This window comes from Gossypium raimondii, chromosome 6, assembly GCF_025698545.1.
Source record: "Gossypium raimondii isolate GPD5lz chromosome 6, ASM2569854v1, whole genome shotgun sequence".
NCBI lineage: Eukaryota > Viridiplantae > Streptophyta > Magnoliopsida > Malvales > Malvaceae > Gossypium > Gossypium raimondii.
This window is the reverse complement of record NC_068570.1, coordinates 8,433,496-8,454,591: the sequence shown is the minus strand read 5'-3', so window position 1 is coordinate 8,454,591 and position 21,096 is coordinate 8,433,496. Positions and strand designations below refer to the sequence as shown.

Genomic DNA, 21,096 nt, shown 5'->3' with positions numbered 1-21,096 from the left:
CCTTGGATGACTTGTGGATGTGAGTGATCACACCAACACCATAAATTTAAAGTATAGATGTCATTACTACTTTTTACAAAACATTAGTCCAAGTTTACATATATATCATCAAATTCAAAACTAGAATTTATACAAAAATAGAAAAGAAAGTCTGATATGAAAAACTATGTTGAAGATGTTGGCTGAATGCAATTATGCCTGCAGACTGCTCGATATTATCACCCTCTTGTTTACTCTTTCTCCTTGGTCTTGCCCTCTTCTGCAATATGGAAGCCCCCAATCTTCCGCGAAACTTCTTCCACTGATACCTTCACCTTTCCAACTGATCCGTTTGCTGCATGTGATTTGGTTTCTTCATGATCAGTCAAAGGGCCTGTCTGCCATATTCTGATAGTTCCATCCTCGGATCCTGAGGCATATGATTCCCCTCCTGGTGAGAAACGTACACAATGTACAGGACCGTGATGACCCTTGTTGCATGCTGCACACCCCCGATGTCAATCAGTCATGGGGAAAAAATGGAAACTAAAAACATGAGATCACATATGACATGTGGATTCAAGCACCAAATCTATTGTGCAAAGCCACATATTACGTTTGAGAACATACCTGTCTCATCTCCGGTGTGGAAATCAAAAACACGAACCCACATATCTTCTCCTCCGGCAATGAATTTATTTCCATATTTTGGTTCCAATGAAGCCGATTCAACCGTGCAAGGCATGTTGTAGCTCTTTACCAACCCAAAGCTGAGTAAAGGCATAATGCAAAGATCAATTAAGAGTAGATATTCTAGCACAACAATCAGACCAATCTCAGTTGAAGTTGGAACTTACTGGTCTGCATCCCAGAACTTAACTGTAGCTCCATCTGCAGTTGTAATATATCGGCCATCTTGACTCACTTCAGCACTGGTCACAGGTGACTTGGTCTCTAGTGTTTGAACTATTTTACCACTCCTTACATCCCATAATCTGTACAGCCAGTAAGAAATTCAGAAATAGGAGAGGGCAAAGAAGCCATAACCATGACAAACATTACACTAGGTTAATAACAACATATGAGATAAATTTGACACAGTTATATACCCTGTAAAAATGCTTTAAATTAACTAAAAATTTACTGAATCAACAAGCAGGCATCTGGACTGCAACTACTTATATGTCGTGTGCTATTCTGCTTTCTCCCTCCCTCTGAAATAAGCTTACATACAAAAGTTAAAACTGTTGTCCACTGAAATTCATGCATCTACAGATTTGGTCTCAAACCCTCCAACTAAAGTGTCATGGTATCCAAGCAGGTAATAGGAATCGATACTAAATAACAACAAAAGCAAGCAAAATGCTTTCTTTTAAAGAACAATGAACTACATATGCTACAGAAGTTACATGAAAGAAACTCCATACGAGGGAGATGGATACCTGACACCCCCCATATCAGTGCAAGAACTTAATAACGTCTGATCACTATGCATCCATGAAACCGTTCTGACTGATCCAGGAGATTTGTCTACTTCTCTCAGAGGTGCTTCTGGATGATTCAAATCATAAATACGGAGGACTTTCTCTATTCCTCCAGTCAAAAGAAGGCGTGTATCCTGATTCAAAATCAGAAACCCTTGAATGAGGTGAATAACAAGCAAGAAGTAAAACAGGCAATAACAATTAGAGTTCTTGGCCAAAATTTAATATTGGGTACAAAGAAATCAACAATTCCACAACAGAACTTAACTAATGATGAGCAAAAGGCCTTTAAGAAAAACTGAAAACTAGTGCTATTTTCAGATAAGATAGAACAATGCACTATCTTTTTAATAATCCCAACATTCACCATGACTCCTATGAGTATGACTTCATATATGGACAAATTTACGCAAGTCAATTCAGAATGTCTTTATTTACGATTTTCCATGTTAATATGATAGTATCAACAATTACGGCTTTAATAGTGGAGAAATGGTCCACCTATATCTGTAATAGCAGAGAAGGTAGAGGTTCCTTCGTATTCTAATAAATTCCTTACAAGAATAACAAAATGAACAAAAATATTATGATAATTGTGACAAAAATTCATTGCATGTTGACCAGGCCTTCAGAAGTCAAAACATAGTTTAAATTTCCTTGTCAAGGCAACCAAATAAACTAAAGATCAAGAGAAGCCATTAAGTGTTGCACTACTAGCTTGCATTTAGAAACAATCAGTACTATTCACAAGAACCACAGAGGTTATCTGTAAGCAATTAAAATTACTTTCACATAGTAATAATGACAAAAAGGGTAACCTAGAAAGCTGTTCAACAACCTGCCTAATATATCGTATAAATATCCTTTTATCAAAAGAACGATGATTCACAAACCCACATAAGCTGTTCACATTTCTAACACCATATCTTTCTTTAATTTGCCCTACCATATTCCACCATGTATCAACTAGACTAGTTCATCCAAGTGAAAGCTTAAACGAAATGAAAAGCACCGAATTTACCTCAGAAAAAGCACAAGCTCGAACTATATGCTTATGCTCAAATGAGTGCAATATGTCACCTGTTAGTGCATTCCACACTTTCCTGCACAAAAGAAATGGCATTTCACAAGATCTATCAACCTTTTATCAATGAACAACCCCATAAAGAAACAGCAGTTGAAACAACATATACTGTCCAAGATTCCAAGTTAAAATATCTCAATTCAAACTATAGCAGCAGGAGATTGAAGCACGAGCAGTTATGTAGGGTAAGCAAACCATTATTAAAAGTATTGTCCACTTTTAAGTGATAGTACATTTTTTGAGAATCAATAAGCAACAGCAGATAGAAAATCGTATAGAGCAGGCACAAGAAAAGCAACAATACAAATTGGCAATTTATAGTGAGATGTTCAAAGACCTCCCGTATTATATACACAATCTGCATATATATGCAATCACAAACAATAAACAAACAAACAAACAACTTTTAGAGTACAAAAACATATAGCAAATAACAGCGATCAAGAATGAATAACTACGCAGTAAAGTCGGCAGAACCAGAAGCAGCCCGTAAAGCGTTTGTATCCAAGCAAACACTCCACACTGCTCCCTTGTGTCCTTCAAACGTTCCTATCCAATCTCCAGTTTCACCATTCCTCAGCATGGGACTGGAATCTGAACCAGGCAAATAAAACATCATTTTTATGAGCATGAGATCAATATCAATTTATCCCTCTAAAGAACTACATATCTTTCATTGTTCTATGGAAAATTAAGGTCTTAACATTATAATGTACTAATAGCCACCACTTATATTCATATAATGATTTATATAATCAAATCAATCAAATATACACTACAAATAAGCCTAGAAAGGGATTAAAAAGTGGATTTAAGACAATCAATTACTTGTATATAAACCCCTTTCCAGAGACAATAAATAAACAACAAAATCATAATGCATTTTACAGAAGAACAAAAATCAGAGACCAAGTAAATACTAAATAGTAATTACCTTTGCTGGCACTAATGAGAAAAAAGCCATCTAGAGTGACAGGACTATAAAAGAGATCCACAACAGGACGTGAATGGCCATGACATACAAGTGGGACCGCAATCTTTTTCTTGTCCATTTTCCTTCTTCTTTTTTTACTTCTTACAAACCAAACACCAATGGAGAAAAAACAAAAGAAAAGAAAACCCTTTTTTGATCACAAAACAAAACAAGAGAACAACCTTACAATCCTTAACAAATCTACACAAACCCAAAGAATAAAAAAAGACAAGTTGGGTTTTTTTTCCCTTTCTTTTGGGGATCAAAATGTAAAGGAATGGCGGTAGTTTAATACAGGTGAGAAGAGTCTATGATTAATGAATCCCGGGCTCTGATGCGAAAACGTTAAGAGGGAAAAATGAAACAAATGGGATACAGGCACAGAGCAATGAATATGAAAGGGGCGTGGCTAAGGCGCAAGGGGGAACGTGCTATGGATGTCATCTTATAGGCTGGCTTTCCAGTTTACTTAATCCACTTTTTCCAACTTTCTATTTTTAAGGTAGAAAAGAGATGGTATATACTTTATCCGGACTGAGCGGAAGGTTGCTGAAAGTTCCACTTCGCCCCCATTGTTTTGAAAAAAATCTCCCACTTATCATTGTATCTGTTCTTCATTTTAGAAGTTTATAGGAATCAGAATTAGAATAAATTTAATATGAATGACTATGAGTTGAAAATAGAAATATATCCTAAATTTGGATTTAAATAAAATTAAACATAGAATAATGTAAAAAAAAATCCAAATATGTCAAAGCCTCATTAACATGTTGTTATCAATTATTCAAATATAAGCATTAAATTTTACTAAATCAAAATTGTTTTATTTTGTTATCTTCTTTGAAGGAAATTTCAAAACATACAATATTTTATATATATATTTTAGATATATAAATATTTATATTTTTAAATAGACAAGGCTTTCATTATTTTTTGTAAATAATTCTCTAAAGTGTTTAATTATTTCTATAATTTTAAGATTATATATATCATTTTAACACATATAAATGACCCACGTCATGTTCTAAGCCCAAGTAAAAATTTTAAAATCTTTGAAGGCTTTAGTGAGAATTTTCATAAATTTTGGTAAGTCTAGTAAAACTTTCAAAATTTTTTGAGGTTTTTTGAAAATTTTAATCAAAAAAATGTTTGAAGAGCCTAATAGAAATTTTTAAAATTTTTCAAAGGTTTAATAATAATTTTAAAAATTTTAGGAGGTTAATTAAAATTTGCTAAAAAATTTAAGGGTATAACTAAAATTTTCAAAAACTTTGGGGTACTTTAATGAGAATCCGCCTCTGTTCTAATTGGCTGCGTCATGTGATATGTTGTCAAAGTTGCAACAAGTCTGCTGTTGTTTTTTTTTAATGCCAAAATAAAATTTTAAGTATAGAAATGGACAAAAGTGATATAATTTAGTGGTCCTTCTTTGGCATGGCGAAGAATCTGGTCGTCCCGTGGATTGTTGGAATCGGGTCTTCGTTGTCAGGTTGGTACTGGGCATCCTATAAATATTTATGATGATAAATGGCTCCCTCACCCATCTACCTGCAAAGTGCAAAGAGTTCAACATGACCCCTCTGTTTCTTTGGTCTCTGGTTTGGAAAGTGGATTTGTTGCCTTACCTATTTGATGCTAGTGAGGCAAACCTTATTATAGGCATGGATGATTTTCTGGTCTGGCAGCATGATAGCTCGGGGGTCTATAGTGTTGGTTCAGGTTACAAGGTGCTTCTGGATTTGAGTTGTAATACATTGCAGGATCGTATGGATCAACATTTCTATAACAGGTTATGGAATTTAGAACTCCCTAAGAAGATTCTGCTTACAGTTTGTAGATTCTATAAGGGCTTTGTACCTGTTAAAGTTGCGCTGTCTGCTAGGCGGATTATTTCGGGTAGCTTGTGTCAATTCGCTTCTGAGACAGTTCCCCATATCTGCTTTGGATGCCCTCATACTTGCGCGGTTTGCCTATTGTTTGCAAGAATGGTGGTTTTCAGATACTTGCTTGAAGATTTCAGTTACTATTCGGTGTCTTTAGTAAGCTCGTAATTTGTATGTCCACGAGGGTAAAAGGTTTTCACTTATTGAGATTGTTAAGTTGATATTGTCTCACCTTCAGGATCATTCCTTTGTTGGCACTGCTCCCTCTGTTGGACTCCCCCACCTTCTGGCATCTACAAGGTGAATTTTGACGTGACTTTCTGTGCCCCTTCGGGTATGGCTGAGATGACTCTAGTTCGTGTATGGGATGTGCATTCCCCTTTCGCGGCTGAGGCTATGTTTGCCATCCGTTCTATGATTTTCACTTATGACCAAGATGTCATATTAGAAGGTGGTAGTTTAACGGTCATTAAAAAGCTTTCTTCTACGGCCTGAGATTGATGGGTTTGTGTCTTTTGCCATGTTTGTGATGGAGCAAATCAGGCGGCTCACATTCTCTCAAAGTAAGATGTCTCAGCTGATGATGATCTTGTTTGGACCGAAGAGATTCGAGTGTGCATTGCTGGCCAGGTTCATCGAGACGGGATGGGTGTGTGCCTTTCTGAGGATCGAGCCTTGGGTTAATGGTCTTGATATTTGCTTTTGTCTACAGATTTTCATATGGGGAGCTCTATGCAGACTGGTTTCGTTTATTGTTATGTACCTATTTAAAATTTATAGTTTAAATTAGTTAATTATTATACAAATCATGATTTTTCATAGCATTTTTCTATCACACTTTTCAAAACTATTTTTGTTAAAAAGTATTTTTCAATTGTATTAATAATAGAGAATTAGTCATTGAGGGTATAATAAGTGGATCTATTTAAAAAAAAGGACTTATTTAATAAATAATAATAATATGAATGCACCTGATTTTTTTTAGTTTTTATTTTTAAATTCAAACAGCAATGATAAAACTACGAAAACGATCTTAAAAAAAAATTTAAAAATAAAAAATCAGGTGCCGAGTCTTTAGTAATAGAAAAAATTGACAAGGCCCAACTACCGCGAAACCCATTAATATTTCACCCAAAACTGAGGCAAGACTTTGTAAATTGCATATATAACCCCAAACAAAAACACCATTTTAATTCCAATTCCAAATCAAAACTTGTTGTCAAAGAAAAATCCCCTTGTACCAAGTATCTGAGTGCCATTGTAGTTTCCAAAATCAAGAACCTAGAAGTAAACTCAAATGGCGACGGTCGCTATCGAGAGGAAGCAACAGGCATCTGCGGAAGAGATGTGCACCGCCAAGAGCGGTGCCAAGCAAGGGGAGGGCCTCCGACAATACTATCTTCAACACATCCACGAGCTCCAGCTCAATCTCCGCCAAAAAACCCACAATTTGAACCGACTCGAAGCCCAACGCAACGAGCTCAATTCTCGTGGTACTTTAATACTAATATTTCTTGGTTTGCCTCCATTTATTTTCTTAGTTTCTTTTTTTGTTTTTTTTTTAAAGAATAACAAATTGGCTTGTTTGAGATTGTCGATATGTGATTAGGGTTTTGTTTATTTTTATGGGATGTTGTTATCTTGGTGGTTTAATATGTGAGAAAACGGTGATATATGGTTGAATTAAGGTTAGTAAGGGAAGATGAATGTTATTGATTTGGTAAATTGTAGAAATTAAAGCGGTGATTCTATCTGCTTGCTACTTTGGGAGTTGTGTTGTCTTATTTGATAAATTTAAAAAGCAGCGGAACAAAGGATTATATAGGACTTGGAGGTTGTTTAATTCTGTTCTAGTCTAGATGTAAGAGTAATTATTGGTTATTTCAATGAAATATATATTCTGATTCAGCACATTTTTAAAATTGTTAACTAGAATTGATAGTAGATTATGCAAAATTTTTGTTGAAATTTGAAGGCCTCGATTTTTGCAAGTAAAAACTGCAAGAAAAAGGCGTCATTTTATCTTGTCAATAAAATATACATCATAAATCCAATTTTCTTTTTCTCTAGGGTTGGAAACTATGTGTGGTTTGAAATAGAAAGCTCATACCAGTGCTCGTTATTTGTCATTGATGTGTAATGATCTATATATATGTTGCCACATGCTTTGTTGTTTACTAGATTAGTATACTTATGATTGGAAAGGGTGTGCGTATTTGACTATCATTGCATTTTTAATTGACGGTGCATCTTATACATCTGGAATTATTGTGCTGGTGGTTATGTGGCCTTCTTTTTAGCCTCTTCTTTATTATAGCATCAACTTGGAAACACACATTTGTAGAGCCTTGATATTCAGGGGTGGAACTTTTAAGATAATTTTTTCTTAAATTTGCTTCTTATGGTCTATTTGTTATATAAGTACTTAAAATGTTTGCACATTGGACAGTTAGAATGCTTAGAGAGGAACTGCAGCTGCTTCAGGAGCCTGGATCCTATGTTGGTGAGGTTGTGAAAGTTATGGGTAAAAACAAGGTTTTAGTCAAGGTATGTTATCCTTTTATCCTTCCTAGTTTTAGCTCTCTTTGACTTAATTAATGGGAACAATATCTTGTTATAGGCAGAAAACTTGATGTTTCAGTATTTAATCCTGGAACTAATTATTTTCTCATTCAGCAATCTATGGTGTGATTTAGAGTGTCATCAATCTTACTGGGCAATATTTTGAATTTGTTCTCTAGGTCCATCCGGAAGGAAAATATGTTGTCGATATTGACAAGAATATTGATATCACAAAAATCACACCATCAACAAGAGTTGCTCTGCGTAATGACAGCTATGTTCTCCATCTGATCTTACCTAGCAAAGTAGACCCTTTGGTTAACCTTATGAAAGTTGAAAAAGTTCCAGATTCTACATATGATATGATTGGTGGTCTTGATCAACAAATTAAAGAGATAAAAGAGGTTTGCTTTTGAACTTGCTTGATTTGTTCATTTATGGATTATCACTTTCTGTTTTTTTTTTCTTTTTAGTGTTATGGTTCATTATTAATCCCATATGCAGATGTGGGTTGGTTTAATTTTTTACACCTACTTTCTGGTATAATTTGTAGGTTATTGAACTTCCAATTAAACATCCTGAATTGTTTGAAAGCCTTGGAATAGCCCAGCCAAAGGTACTATTATTCTGCCAAGTGATATCTTTATGTTGATTTGCTTCTCATATGATTTCACTGTAAAACTAAATCTTGCTCCCTGTCATAAATTATAGGGTGTCCTGCTTTATGGACCTCCTGGTACAGGAAAAACACTATTGGCTAGAGCTGTGGCCCATCATACTGATTGTACCTTTATCAGGGTTTCTGGTTCTGAATTAGTTCAGAAATATATCGGGGAGGGTTCTCGAATGGTTAGAGAACTATTTGTTATGGCCAGGTAAGTTCTTCCTTGTTTGGTGTCCTTAATTTTAAACAAATAAATATGCGGATCATGTTATAGATACTAGCAAGGCAAAACTTATTATCTGGAATTATGCTTTAGCAAATAGCCAAATATTTTGTAGCATGAAACACAAAGTAGGGTTGCTTCTGTCTGATTATCTATCAAACTGTCATAGTTTTGCTTTGTATTTATTTAAGTGATTCCTTCTCATTTTCTCCCAGAGAGCATGCTCCATCAATTATATTTATGGATGAGATAGACAGTATTGGATCTGCTCGAATGGAATCTGGAAGTGGAAATGGTGATAGCGAGGTGCAGCGTACCATGTTGGAGCTTCTCAACCAGCTTGATGGATTTGAAGCATCTAACAAGATCAAGGTAGTGTATTAGTTACTTCACTGAAGTACTAATGTAATGAATTAGGGAGACCATTTTGTAGTTTGCATACTGACATTTTTTTTACTTCCTAACTTACTCTAATGAACAGGTTCTGATGGCCACAAATCGGATAGATATCTTGGACCAAGCTCTTCTTAGGCCAGGACGGATTGACAGGAAGATTGAATTTCCAAATCCCAATGAGGAGGTACTTAACATTGCCTTTGCTGTTCATTGTTATGTGCCTGTGAGCATTTTAGTGCCATTAATCTTTTTTAGGTTAGGCCCATAGAAAGGCCACTCCCTCATTGCTACCTTGTTCTTACATATGTTTTAAAGAATAAAAGGTATGCTCGTGTTGTATTTGAACTGAAAATATTGCACTCTGATGAGTTCATTTCTCAATTATTGCATTATTGTGTTATGTGTCAAGTTTTGCATTAGATCTACTAAAGTTACTGTCTAGCAACTTCCTCTGTCATGTTCTGGCAGTTGGTGATTCCTTACGTGAATGATTTTTTAATCTCTTATTGTGTTGTTGCTCATGTAATGCTCTGCCACTGACCAAATAGAAGATTCTTGACATTTTAGACTTTGTCTATACAGGCAAAAGTGTCAGTGAGGTAGTTGTTAAGGTTCTTTTGTCATTGTGATCAATCTTTTCTCGGTATCCTGAAGAATCTGCTGGGAATAAGAGCAATCATATAATGGCAGTGGTTTGCTGCCTATTGTTGTACTTGAATTTCTCTGTTCTTAGAGAGCTTGCAGCGCTATTGGTACTTATGTTTTGTGTCCAATTATATGCAGTCTCGACTGGACATCTTAAAAATACATTCTAGAAGAATGAACTTGATGCGAGGGATTGATCTAAAGAAGATTGCAGAGAAGATGAATGGTGCTTCTGGTGCAGAGCTTAAGGTATGTTTACAGATACTCGGTTAATTAAATGGTGCCTGGTTTTACTGGATAAACAGAAACTATAATCTTTTGGTTTGAATATTGTGGCAAGCTGGGAATAGCATCTTTCCTTCTAGGTCCCTAACCTCTTAAGCAAAGAGAGAGATCATTCAATCTTCAGTTTGAAGATTTTTATGTTTCAAGCGATGTCATTATGAAATATAATCTCATATGTTTTGATGTTATGCTAGAAGCCTTTGATGGAACTTTTGTAATTATGATGAATTGGTCTTGTTTATTTTGGCAGGCGGTATGCACAGAAGCAGGGATGTTTGCATTGAGGGAAAGGAGAGTCCATGTAACACAAGAAGATTTTGAGATGGCAGTGGCGAAGGTGATGAAGAAGGAGACCGAGAAAAACATGTCCTTACGGAAGCTTTGGAAGTGATTACGTTTTTTTGTTTTGGGGAAAGATGGAACATGTGAAAACCTCATCCCAATACTCAAAACACAATGTATGGACTATTTAGTACACAATTTGCCGTTATGCTTGGTACCATGCATCTGTTTTCTTGACAAGGCTGTCTTTCAGAGTTGCTAGGAGAGGATTATTATTATTATTTTTAAATGAACAACTTGGTTTGACTTGCAGAGTTGTGGATAATACATACAGCGCTTGGTTTACAATGGAGGCAGGCAACTGACTCCGTTAAAGTAGTAACATAAGATTCTAGGGTGAGCAAAACTCAATTCGACTCGAAAAATTTCGAGTTAAATCGAGTTATTCGAATCAACTTAAATTTTTTTTCAAATTTCGAGTTCGAATCGAGTTGAATTTTCGAATTCGAATAACTTGAATAATTCAAATATCAAATTATAATATTTTATATTTTTACTCTAAACTCTCAAACTTTGTTACTTTTCCCTCAAAACTTTTACTCCCTCCCACTTTCCCTCCAAAACTTTTACTCCCCTCCCAACCTCCCAATCTACTCAAAATCTATTTCTCACTAAAATTTTACTCTCCTAATTATTTTTTCTCAAAATTTTACTCTTAAAAACCCTCAAAACTTTTTATTTTCTCTTAAAATTTTTACTCCCTCCCACTTTTTTCTTAAAACTTTTATTCTCTTTCCATCCCACCTCTCATCTACCTCAAACTCTCCCCCTCCAATTTTTTTTAATATTTTCTCTCTAAAATTTTACTCTCCTATTTATTTTCCCTCAAACTTTTATTCCCAAAACTTTTTATTTTTTTGTAAACTTTTACTTCTCACCTTTTACTCTAAAATAAAAACTCAAAATTATCCAAAAAATCACTAAATATAAATAGTAATAATTTTATTTATATCTACTATTTATATTATTAAATTAAATTTCACATTTTATATTATTTATATTATTGAATTGTTTAGTCATATTTAATATTTATATTAAAATTGAATTATTAATTATGCCATAAAATATTTGTGTTAAAATTTTATATTGGTATCAATTTCACATTTTATTTTTAAAATAACTTTTATTAAAAATTATATTTTACATTTCAAAATACATAGTGACAAGAATATGAAGATAATTGAAATAACTAAGCAAGCAAAGAAACTAACCAATATATAAAAATTAATAAATAAATTATGAGGTGATGAAAATTAATAAAAAATTTGATTAAAGTGGACAAATTTTATTACGACGGGTGACAGTGGTTACAAGGATCTAAACTTATTTTTTAAAATTTAACTCGAACAAATATATTCGATTCGAATTCCATCTCACTCGACTCGATTCAAGAAAATTTTAAATTAAATTAGGATGATAAAATATGATTTGTTAACTCGATTAACTCGAAATTTTTTTATTTTATCTGATTCGATTCGATCGAATGTTCATCTCTGTAATTATAAGATTCTATAGATGGTCTTAAAATAGAATCTTATTTTAAGTATTGAGAAGAGCACCAAATTGTGACATGTGAAACTTATACTGGGGGTAGTTGAACAGCCAGTGACATTCAACAATGTGGTCAAAAGTTGCTAACCACAGGTTCAGTTCATCATAATTTGAAGCATGAAAATTGCAAGTGAACTGAGCTTCTAGCGTACGATCTCACTCACAAAGTCACAATAAATAAGAAGGTAATTTAATTATGGATGGGTCAATGGTCAAAACCCACCATCCACGTCTATATTAAAAATAAATAAATAAACAATAGAATTCCGCGTCATGAGTTGGCAGTGATTGACAATTCATATATATGAGTCAAGCCATGACATCCTTTTTACTTGCTTTCTTTCCGTTTCGAAGATGGATATTAAGAAACGATTACTCCTTCCATTTGTATGCTATTTTCTTTCAGTTTCCCAGTTTTTCCACGTCTGCCATGGTGATGTTGGGACTGCTGCCCAGTACAGCCCTCCATATTTACGTGAGTACCAACCCAACCCAAGCATGAAAAATAAGATCTACACAAATCATAGTGTGTGCTAGTTTCTGTTTGTAATTTTAATTAAATGATGATGGGGATGCAGCTACGGCGTGCTTTGGGGAAGATCAAACCCAGTTCCCATCAAGCAATCTGTTCGCAGCAGCAGGAGATGGGATATGGGACAATGGAGCATCATGCGGAAGGCAATACCTGGTGAGATGCATAAGTGCTTCCCAGCCAGGGACTTGTGTCCCCGACCAGACTATCCAGGTCAAGATCGTTGATTATGCTCCTACCGCTCTCTCCCCACCTTCCGCTCAATCCACCACCATTGTCCTTTCCGAAACTGCTTTTGGCGGAATTACCAATATACCCATGGACTCCATCAACATTGAATTCCAACAGTCAGTAGTACTCCCCCCCCCCTCCCCCCAATCTTCTTCCTTTATAAATTAATTACTCTTTCATTTCAGATATTGCAACTTCATAACTTCCTTTTTATCGCTTCTTGCAGAGTTTAGTTTAGCATGGTGCTTGCAAGTCTCTGATATATGGATACTCAGTTCAAGGCAATGGCAAGGAAGCAAGCAACATATAAATCTGGAAATTCAGTAATATTGTACCTGGACGGAGTTTATACACGGGCAAAACGTATTGATGATTGATGTTATGAGATTCTTTTCATTGGTAAATATTAATTAATTTCCTTGTACATCAACGTTTGTTTGTTTGTGTTTATTATTTTTTTAATTTAAAAAAAAAAAAAAAGGGAGGTGTCTGGTTTCTCTTTCGCGTGTGCTTCCTGCCATTTGGAAGCTTCCGCCACGCAACACGACACTATTTTGGCCATTACTTTACCAAAAGAAAAGAGCTTCTTCCCCTTGACGTAAAGCAATGCAAATGCTCTCTTATTGAAAGACTTCCATAGACGTTGCCATCAAGGTGATACAGTTTTATATCATGGTTGTTTTCTAAAATAAGATTAATTAAAAATTAATCATTCCCTGGTACCAATCATAATTTAATGACTTTTATAGCTAGTATTAATTCAGTAAACACCTTTTTGTTATAGTTTTTTTAGGGGAGAGGAATGAGATTTAGAATCCAATTTAAACTGTCATTTTTACAATATAATATTTTTGCCATTGAATCAAGAGGTTATAGCAATTGAGTACTTGTGGGTTTAAATTGCATAATATCCTCTAAATTAAAATTTTAAAAAGTTTATGGATAATTTAAAATTATTTAAGAAATTTAATAACATAAATTACTGATATTCCTTGGTTTCCTCCAATATAAAATTGTGGCTGAAAAATAATTTTGGTTAGGACTTAAACTCCAATGTGACTAAACTACTAGAAAATTTATGTTTTGATTACTCAAATTTTAAAAGTTACTAAATGGTTATTAAACTATTTCAAAGTTATCATTTAAGTCATTGGGTTGATAATAACACTATTGTTTGGCTTTCTCTATTTCCACTGCTTTCACCAATTGAAAGCTCTCATGTATCTTCTATTTTATAGTTCAACTTTTTTTTCATGACATAGTTTTGAACGTCACAAATCTACGAACCAAATCCAAATAGTAGTCTTCTCTGATCTCCGACATTAACTATCAGATCAACTAGGATCTAAGGTATATTTTTTTATTCGTCGATATATATTAATCCACTGTACCAATCATCAATCGTCACTTAAAGCTAACTAACTAAACTTTAAAAAAAAACTTAACATTCTAGTGACTCAAATAAAAACTTTCGAAAAGTTTAATAATCATTTTATAACTTTTTTGAAGTGGAATTGTAACAGCCCAACTCTGGGCCTAGTCGGAACAGTGGTTTCGGGACCACAAATCTGACGAGAGAAAATATGGTTATTATTATATTTTCATGCTCTACAATTTCACGGAAAATTTTCGTAAAAATTTCGTTCGAAAATTTCGACGTTTGGGCACTCAATTTAGTCAAAAAGACTAAATTGTAAAAAGTGCAAAAGTTGAGTTCTACATCTTAGAGGTATCTAATTGTTATGAAATTTTAAATTGGAGGTCTTTGTGTGGTAATTAGACCATTAGTTAGTTGATGGACAAAAATGGGCATAGAATTAGTGAAATAGATTTTTTTAAGTAAGGGCATTTTAGTCATTTGGTAATTAAATAGAATTAAATGGGAAAAAGATGGCAAAATATGCTCATCTTCTTCATGGTGAACGAAATCAGCAAGGGGGAAGCCATAGTTAGGGTTTTCAAGCTTCCAAGCTCCATAGTAAGTGATCCCAAGCCCCGTTTTTAATGTTCTTTACGTTTTTGGAGTCCCGGTAACTTAATTTAGCTTATTCTATCAATAATTAGTGTTAGGGTTCATATTTGGAAAAATACTCATAGGTGAAATGTGTTTATTTTTCTGTTTTATGGTGGAATATGAAGCTAGAAATTATGTTAAACAACTTTTGCTAAGCAATTTTAAACGAAAATGGGTAAATAGACATAATCGGTAAAAATACCTAATGTTCAAAAGTGTGTGTTAGAGTGAGAATTTGATGTTGTCATAGAAGAGAAAAATGTTCAGCATGTCATAAAACATAATAATAAGAGATGAAGTTTAATTTCCGAGCTTAGGGATGAAAATGTAAATATGCAAAAGTTTGGGAGCAAAATTGTAATTTTTCAAAAAGTTGGGTGGAGGATTATTTTAATAAATGTGAACATTAAATGAGTTAAATTTGTTATTATAGATCAAGAAAGACGAGAAGAATACATCAAACGGGGAAAAGAGAAAGTTGTGGAGTAAATTGCAAAATTACGATATTTTGCACCGAGGTAAGTAAACATGTGACTTAGGGTCTGTTTGTTTGCCAGTAAAATGTTTTCCGGAAAATGATTTCTGGAAAATGATTTACATTTCTGGAAAATGATTTACTGAAAATATTTTCTGGTGTTTGGATGAATCTGTGTAAAATATTTTCTGTTGTTTGGTAGTTCCTGAAAATATTTTTCGGAAAAGTTGTTTTTACATATATTAATAAAATTATATACATATTAATAATTTTTTATATTTTAAATTTTTTTCATATATTGCAATAATTTATTTATAAATAAATAAATCAAATTAAATATATCAATCAAATGGTTTAATTGTTCAAGATTGACAATAATCCTATAAGATTCATTCACATCACATGTAAATGGTAAAAACTAATCAACATATTTGTAGTTTAATAACTAAGTAGCAGCAGCTCGTCTAGTAATGTATTGAAGCCGAACAATATATAGAACATATAGAAAAATATCTAATCTGAAATGAAAATGCACTTTCATCCACAAAAGTGGATCATATCTGATTGTATCTAATGAAAAATCCCAATACAAAATGAAAGATAAGGTTGGTGTTTGCAGTGTTAACCATATCCTTAGGCATTCCAGTGCCATTCCAACAAATGCCAAAAAGTTAAAAGTTTAGTACATGAGCCGCTCCTTTCAGAACAAAGATTTAAGGATCAAACAATACCTACTAAAGGAATCATACAAAGATAGCTCTACCCGCAAATGACAAACGCTTATCTCTATCCTCATTGCTCATCATTTCACTTTCCCTTTTTCTTGCCCTTTTCAAATAACAAAATTGTTACAATGGCAGAAAGGAACTGGAGAAAAAAATTCATGATGTAACGAGATTAGGTGTTTCAGCCTCAATTGATAACCAAGCATATTATGTACTTTTCCCGTCCAATTATCCAACCAGTCACGCAATCTATTGATCTGTGGAATTCCCAAAACTCGTGGCTGCACCAAGAGACATGAATTGTTCCCTCAACTTGATCAATTATTCCCTCAATCAGACGAACCTGCAGTCATTATTCGCAAAAAGGTTATACAAGTTATCTTTAGAATTTTGAACCCGCTGAAGTATAGCTAGTTGCTACATGCAGGCCATGGATCAAATGTATACAATGGTGCATCGTCCATATGAAAAATTGAGATTTGGACTTCTACAAATGTTCACTATTCATAATAATTTGGATCTATAGGAACAACACTCAACTTTACAACCTCATAAAGCAACTTACGGGCGACAGTTTTTACAGACTTTTTTTTTAGAACAGATTCATTTACCATTGAACCATTCACGTAATCAAAACCATAGGCCACTAGGACATGCATAACATCAATAGTTCACGCCTCATCCTCTTTGTTCGTCAGAAGGTATCCTCTCTCGCAAGAATTCCTCAAACTGTAGGAACTACAAACTTGATTCACAAAACAATTTATCACTATCGAAAAGAGAAGAAAGAATGGCAATCTTACGCATAAAAAACCGCAAAATTGAAATATGAAGAACACCAAAAGAAAGCAACATTATATATTAGTAAACAAAAAAGGAGTAAAAGAATCAATACTTACATCTCCTTCATCAAGGTGGACACATTTCCTCAAGAGTTTTGCAGAGAAAACCACCTTCTTGTCAGCATTCGGGCATCCAAAACCAACCAAAATTTGAATATCCTGTCTCGACAATGACCTGAAATCAACTTTCTATTTCAGAGCCAGGCAAACTAACACTAATCAAAACAAGTAATTCAAAATAAGTCCTTCCATAAACAATTTTTTCATAAATTGAACATATTAATTCAACCAAAGAAGCAGAAGACTGCTAAAGAGGGACCAACATTGATACAAGCAGTTTGCACAGTCTTGTAGTCCTTAAAATCAATTCCAGCATCATCCTTGACTTCCTCAACAACATTAGTCATATAAATCCCAAGTCTTCCACCATCTTCTCATCATCTCTTCTTTTATGATCAAAATAATTTTGCTGCACTAATCTCTCCATCAATTCTATCCACTCAGGCCATGGGTGCACCATCTCCACCTCCACCTTCTGCCCCTTATTCTGCACTTCTGACTCGCCCAACTTAGTCACTGAATCAGTACTCAAAACACCAACTTCAGCCTCACTTTTAGCATCCTCAGCACTTTCCTTATTCTCCTCATTTAACTCAGGTGAATCAGACAAAGCGACATCGTTTTTGGCACTACCAGAATCAGAATTTGTCACCTGTAAGACTCTTTATCTGTAAATGATTCCAACAGTCATCATCTCAAACATAACAAAATAAAAACATCAAAGCAAAGAAATTCAGAAGGGAAAAAAGAAAAAGAAAAAGAAAAAGAAAAAAACTACAACAATGGAAGTTTCAACAAACAATTTGGATTTTCTGGAATCAAATCAGTGAAAATTAAACAGAAAAAATGTTTTCTGGAATATTCAACAATGGAAGTTTCAACAAACAATTTGGATTTTTAAAAGAATTAAACAGAAAAAATACCTGTTGATGACAGAGAGAGAACCACTACTTCTGGGTCTTCTTTTCTTGACTGTGGCTGCTAATTTTTTAAGGTTTCTTTAAAATACAAGTAAGGCCGACGGTTGACGGAGATGACGGACGGAGATGGTGAGGTGAGGTGACGAACGGAGATGAGGAGGCAGAGGATGTGGAAGAAAATTTGCTTAGAAGAGAAAGGAGAAAGGGAAAATGTCTTACGGATTAGAAATCGATAAGACAATTTCCAAAATTTTGCTTTGGATTTTACCCGTGTTTGTAAAATGTTTTCCTATGGAAATCATTTTACACAAAACAAACACCGGAAATTAATGAAAATGTTTTCTGGAAAACATTTTCCACCAAACAAACACACCCTTAATGTATTATTTTGATATTATTTGATATGTGTTGAGATTTATTTGAATATAAAATAAATGTTTGGCAAGATTCCAAAAATGTTGTTAAATTGGGAAAGGTGGTAAGGGGTTGCAAAACACGGTTTTTGGTTGAACACTCGGAATGGGCCGGAGCATATTGCATATAAAGGGGTTGCTAAGTGCTGATTCCCCCGAGGGGTTGCTAAGTGCTGATTCCCCTACCTATTGGTGGTTGCTAAGTGCTGATCCCACCGTATTTTAAATGTGAAAGAGGGTTGCTAAGTGCTGATTCCCCCGAGGGGTTGCTAAGTGCTAATTCCCCTATTCATTGGTGGTTGCTAAGTGCTGATTCCACCATATCTTTGAAATGTGAAGGGGGTTGCTAAGTGCTGATTCCCCCAAGGGGTTGCTGTGTGCTGATTCCCCGATTCATTGGTGGTTGCTAAGTGCGGAATCCACCGATAACGGTTAACATTCCGAGTGTTCAACGAGTAAATTGGGAAGGTGAATATTCATATATGTGGTGGACAAGTTTATGGGAGGAATATTGGGTTTGATACTTAATCAACCCATGTATAAGATGGGAGGAAAATCAAAAATACAAAAAGAGACAATTTGAATGCAAAACTGTTTTGAATGGCAGCAGTTGGGCAACTATGAAAAATCACCATAAATGGTGGAAAATGAATTAGAGGTTAAATAATATATGAAATTGAATCTGATTGAGTCTATTTTCATATGAAAGAAATAGAGCAAGCAAAAGAGTTGTATTTTTGGAGATATTTGAATTTTACTGAGACAGGGCTGGATTGATTTCGAAATCCCCTGTTCCAACTTTGGAAGATCACAAAAAATTATAAAAAAATAATTATGGCTTGAAATATATATGCCTGGATTCCTTTTTTAGTCTATTTTTAATAGAAACAAACTAGAACATTGTTTGAAAGTTGTACAGAGAGTTATGTGAATTTTTGTAAGGGGAGGTCAGGATTGTTGGATAGTGAAACAGGGGAAGATTTAAAGAATAAACTGTACTAATTGACTCGACCAAAAATTCTGAAAATTTTATGATAGAAAGATATATGGGTCTAGTTTCAGGGAAAATTTACGGAATTCAATTTGAAGACCTGTAGCTCCGGATAAAAATAAATTAGTGGTCATGATGCAGAAAACCAGCTTGCTGGAAATTACACAAACAATGAAATTTATTTGTGAATAAATTTATACTATGGTGTAGTCATGTGAGAAATTTATTTATTTGTCCTATGTTTACTTACTAAGCTATATGCTTACTCGTTTTTATTTTTCCCTTGATTATAGTGATTTCCATCAACTCGAATTGGGACGAGTCGACAATCATCTACACTATCATCCACGTTTGGGTATTTTGCTACTAGTATTCGGAAATTATGGCATGTATAGACGACTTATGTAATGGGGCGTCACCATGTAAATATATGTTATGGTTCGATTTAAAATGTAGTGTTTATTAATGGTTAAATTGTGTATTTTTATACAACTGAACTTGGTTGGAATATTGAATTGTGTTTGAAAACTTGTAGGAGGTTTAAGCAAAAATAAGCAGAAATGCTGTCGAAATTTTTTTTAAAAATTTAGTAATACCTCATACTCTGTTCCGATCAGGAATGCGGGTAAGGGGTGTTACAGGAATGACCAAAACATAAACTTACTAATAATTTAATGACCTTGGGTGCAATTTTCTAAAATTAAATTAAGAAGAAAATAGAAAAAAGAAGTCCAATGATTATTTTATAAAAATAACCTGATTTTTTTATTAATTATAAAAATGACCCCTTTTTTATTATATACGTAAATGACCTGAAATGAATAGTGAAAGTTGGTGGAGCCAAAGAGATTGGCGCCACCCACTTGTCACATCAGCCAATCATTGGCTGACAAAAAATAAATAATAGTGGTGAGCCAAATAAATTGGTGCTGCCATTTTTTAAAGTGATTTTTATTTATTTTAAAACTAAATTTATTATTTTATGGTGGAGTTATAGAGAATGGTGTGACCACCAAGTTGCCATTATTTTTTTTGAAGTTTTTTAAATTAGTTTTTAATTAAAAAATAAATTTTTATTTTAGTGGAGTCATTCTCTTTGGCTTGACGACTTTTGTGGTGCTATATATACAAATTTTTTTGACACTCTTGTAACAGTTGAACTAGATAAGAAGAAAAGAGAGAAACTGTTATGTTTAGTAGGAGAGCTCAGAAATTATGGTGAAGATGAATAACTCATTATTTTTGGTGTACATTCTTTTTTATGGAGAAATTGTAGAAGGTGATGTTGGTTGTGTATTTTAATGTCGACAGAGAGTAAGGTTGTGATTCAATAAAACTGTGAAGCTGGAACAAATAAAAAGAAAGATCAGTGCAAAAATAGCTATTTGTTGTGGAAGGGCGATGTCCAAATTATTTTACAAGTTTCTAATCTCTACAGACCCGTGGAAATTTAAGGAGATGCAACTGTTAGATGATGATGATTTGGTCACTATGATGAAAATATGGTTGTCGACTAGGAATTAGAACCCCTCCCAACCAGTTGAGTTATCCAATTTCGAGCTTGCTGAGAATGTCAGCCCAATAAGTCAACATCGCAGGTTTGACTTTGATCTTAATGTTAGATGGACAAATCAGTCAGACTATGGAGGAACATCGCAAATGTCTGAAAGTCCAAATTATGGTGGGAGTTCATATAACAACCATGTCCCCGAATCCCCATCTACAAATGCATCCGGAGGTGATAGGCACCAATGTAGACGTCGAAGAAGGGTCCAACAATGATGAAGATTTCAGTGACCCTGATCTTGATAAGGTTTCGGAC

At 34.2% G+C, this 21,096-nt stretch overlaps 3 protein-coding genes across 5 annotated transcripts; 2 read left to right on the top strand and 1 right to left on the bottom strand.

The window, feature by feature from the left end:
• Window positions 1-41: 41 nt before the first annotated feature.
• Window positions 42-3,995, bottom strand: LOC105773268 (uncharacterized). 2 transcript variants are annotated; one of them, XM_012595006.2, is made up of 7 exons: window positions 3,482-3,939; window positions 3,006-3,141; window positions 2,485-2,566; window positions 1,422-1,597; window positions 837-974; window positions 610-749; window positions 42-481 (listed from the first exon to the last, which is right to left on the bottom strand). In XM_012595006.2, the coding sequence occupies exons 1-7, from the start codon at window positions 3,597-3,599 to the stop codon at window positions 231-233; spliced, it is 1,041 nt and encodes a 346-aa protein (XP_012450460.1). In that variant the 5' UTR covers window positions 3,600-3,939; the 3' UTR covers window positions 42-230. The 2 variants fall into 2 exon arrangements, with proteins under 2 accessions (XP_012450460.1, XP_052488483.1); XM_052632523.1 differs by having other exon boundaries at window positions 376-525; window positions 3,482-3,995.
• A 2,596-nt stretch (window positions 3,996-6,591) lies between these two features.
• Window positions 6,592-10,772, top strand: LOC105773416 (26S proteasome regulatory subunit 8 homolog A). The gene is made up of 9 exons (XM_012595310.2): window positions 6,592-6,896; window positions 7,853-7,950; window positions 8,145-8,369; window positions 8,519-8,581; window positions 8,677-8,840; window positions 9,068-9,224; window positions 9,334-9,432; window positions 10,032-10,142; window positions 10,429-10,772. Exons 1-9 carry the CDS (start codon window positions 6,701-6,703, stop codon window positions 10,567-10,569), a joined length of 1,254 nt encoding a protein of 417 aa, XP_012450764.1. The 5' UTR covers window positions 6,592-6,700; the 3' UTR covers window positions 10,570-10,772.
• A 1,610-nt stretch (window positions 10,773-12,382) lies between these two features.
• On the top strand, window positions 12,383-13,258 carry LOC105773417 (EG45-like domain containing protein). Of its 2 annotated transcripts, none has more exons than XM_012595314.2 (3): window positions 12,383-12,546; window positions 12,650-12,950; window positions 13,061-13,258. In XM_012595314.2, the coding sequence occupies exons 1-3, from the start codon at window positions 12,426-12,428 to the stop codon at window positions 13,065-13,067; spliced, it is 429 nt and encodes a 142-aa protein (XP_012450768.1). In that variant the 5' UTR covers window positions 12,383-12,425; the 3' UTR covers window positions 13,068-13,258. The 2 variants fall into 2 exon arrangements, with proteins under 2 accessions (XP_012450768.1, XP_012450767.1); XM_012595313.2 differs by having other exon boundaries at window positions 12,650-12,957.
• Window positions 13,259-21,096: the final 7,838 nt, after the last annotated feature.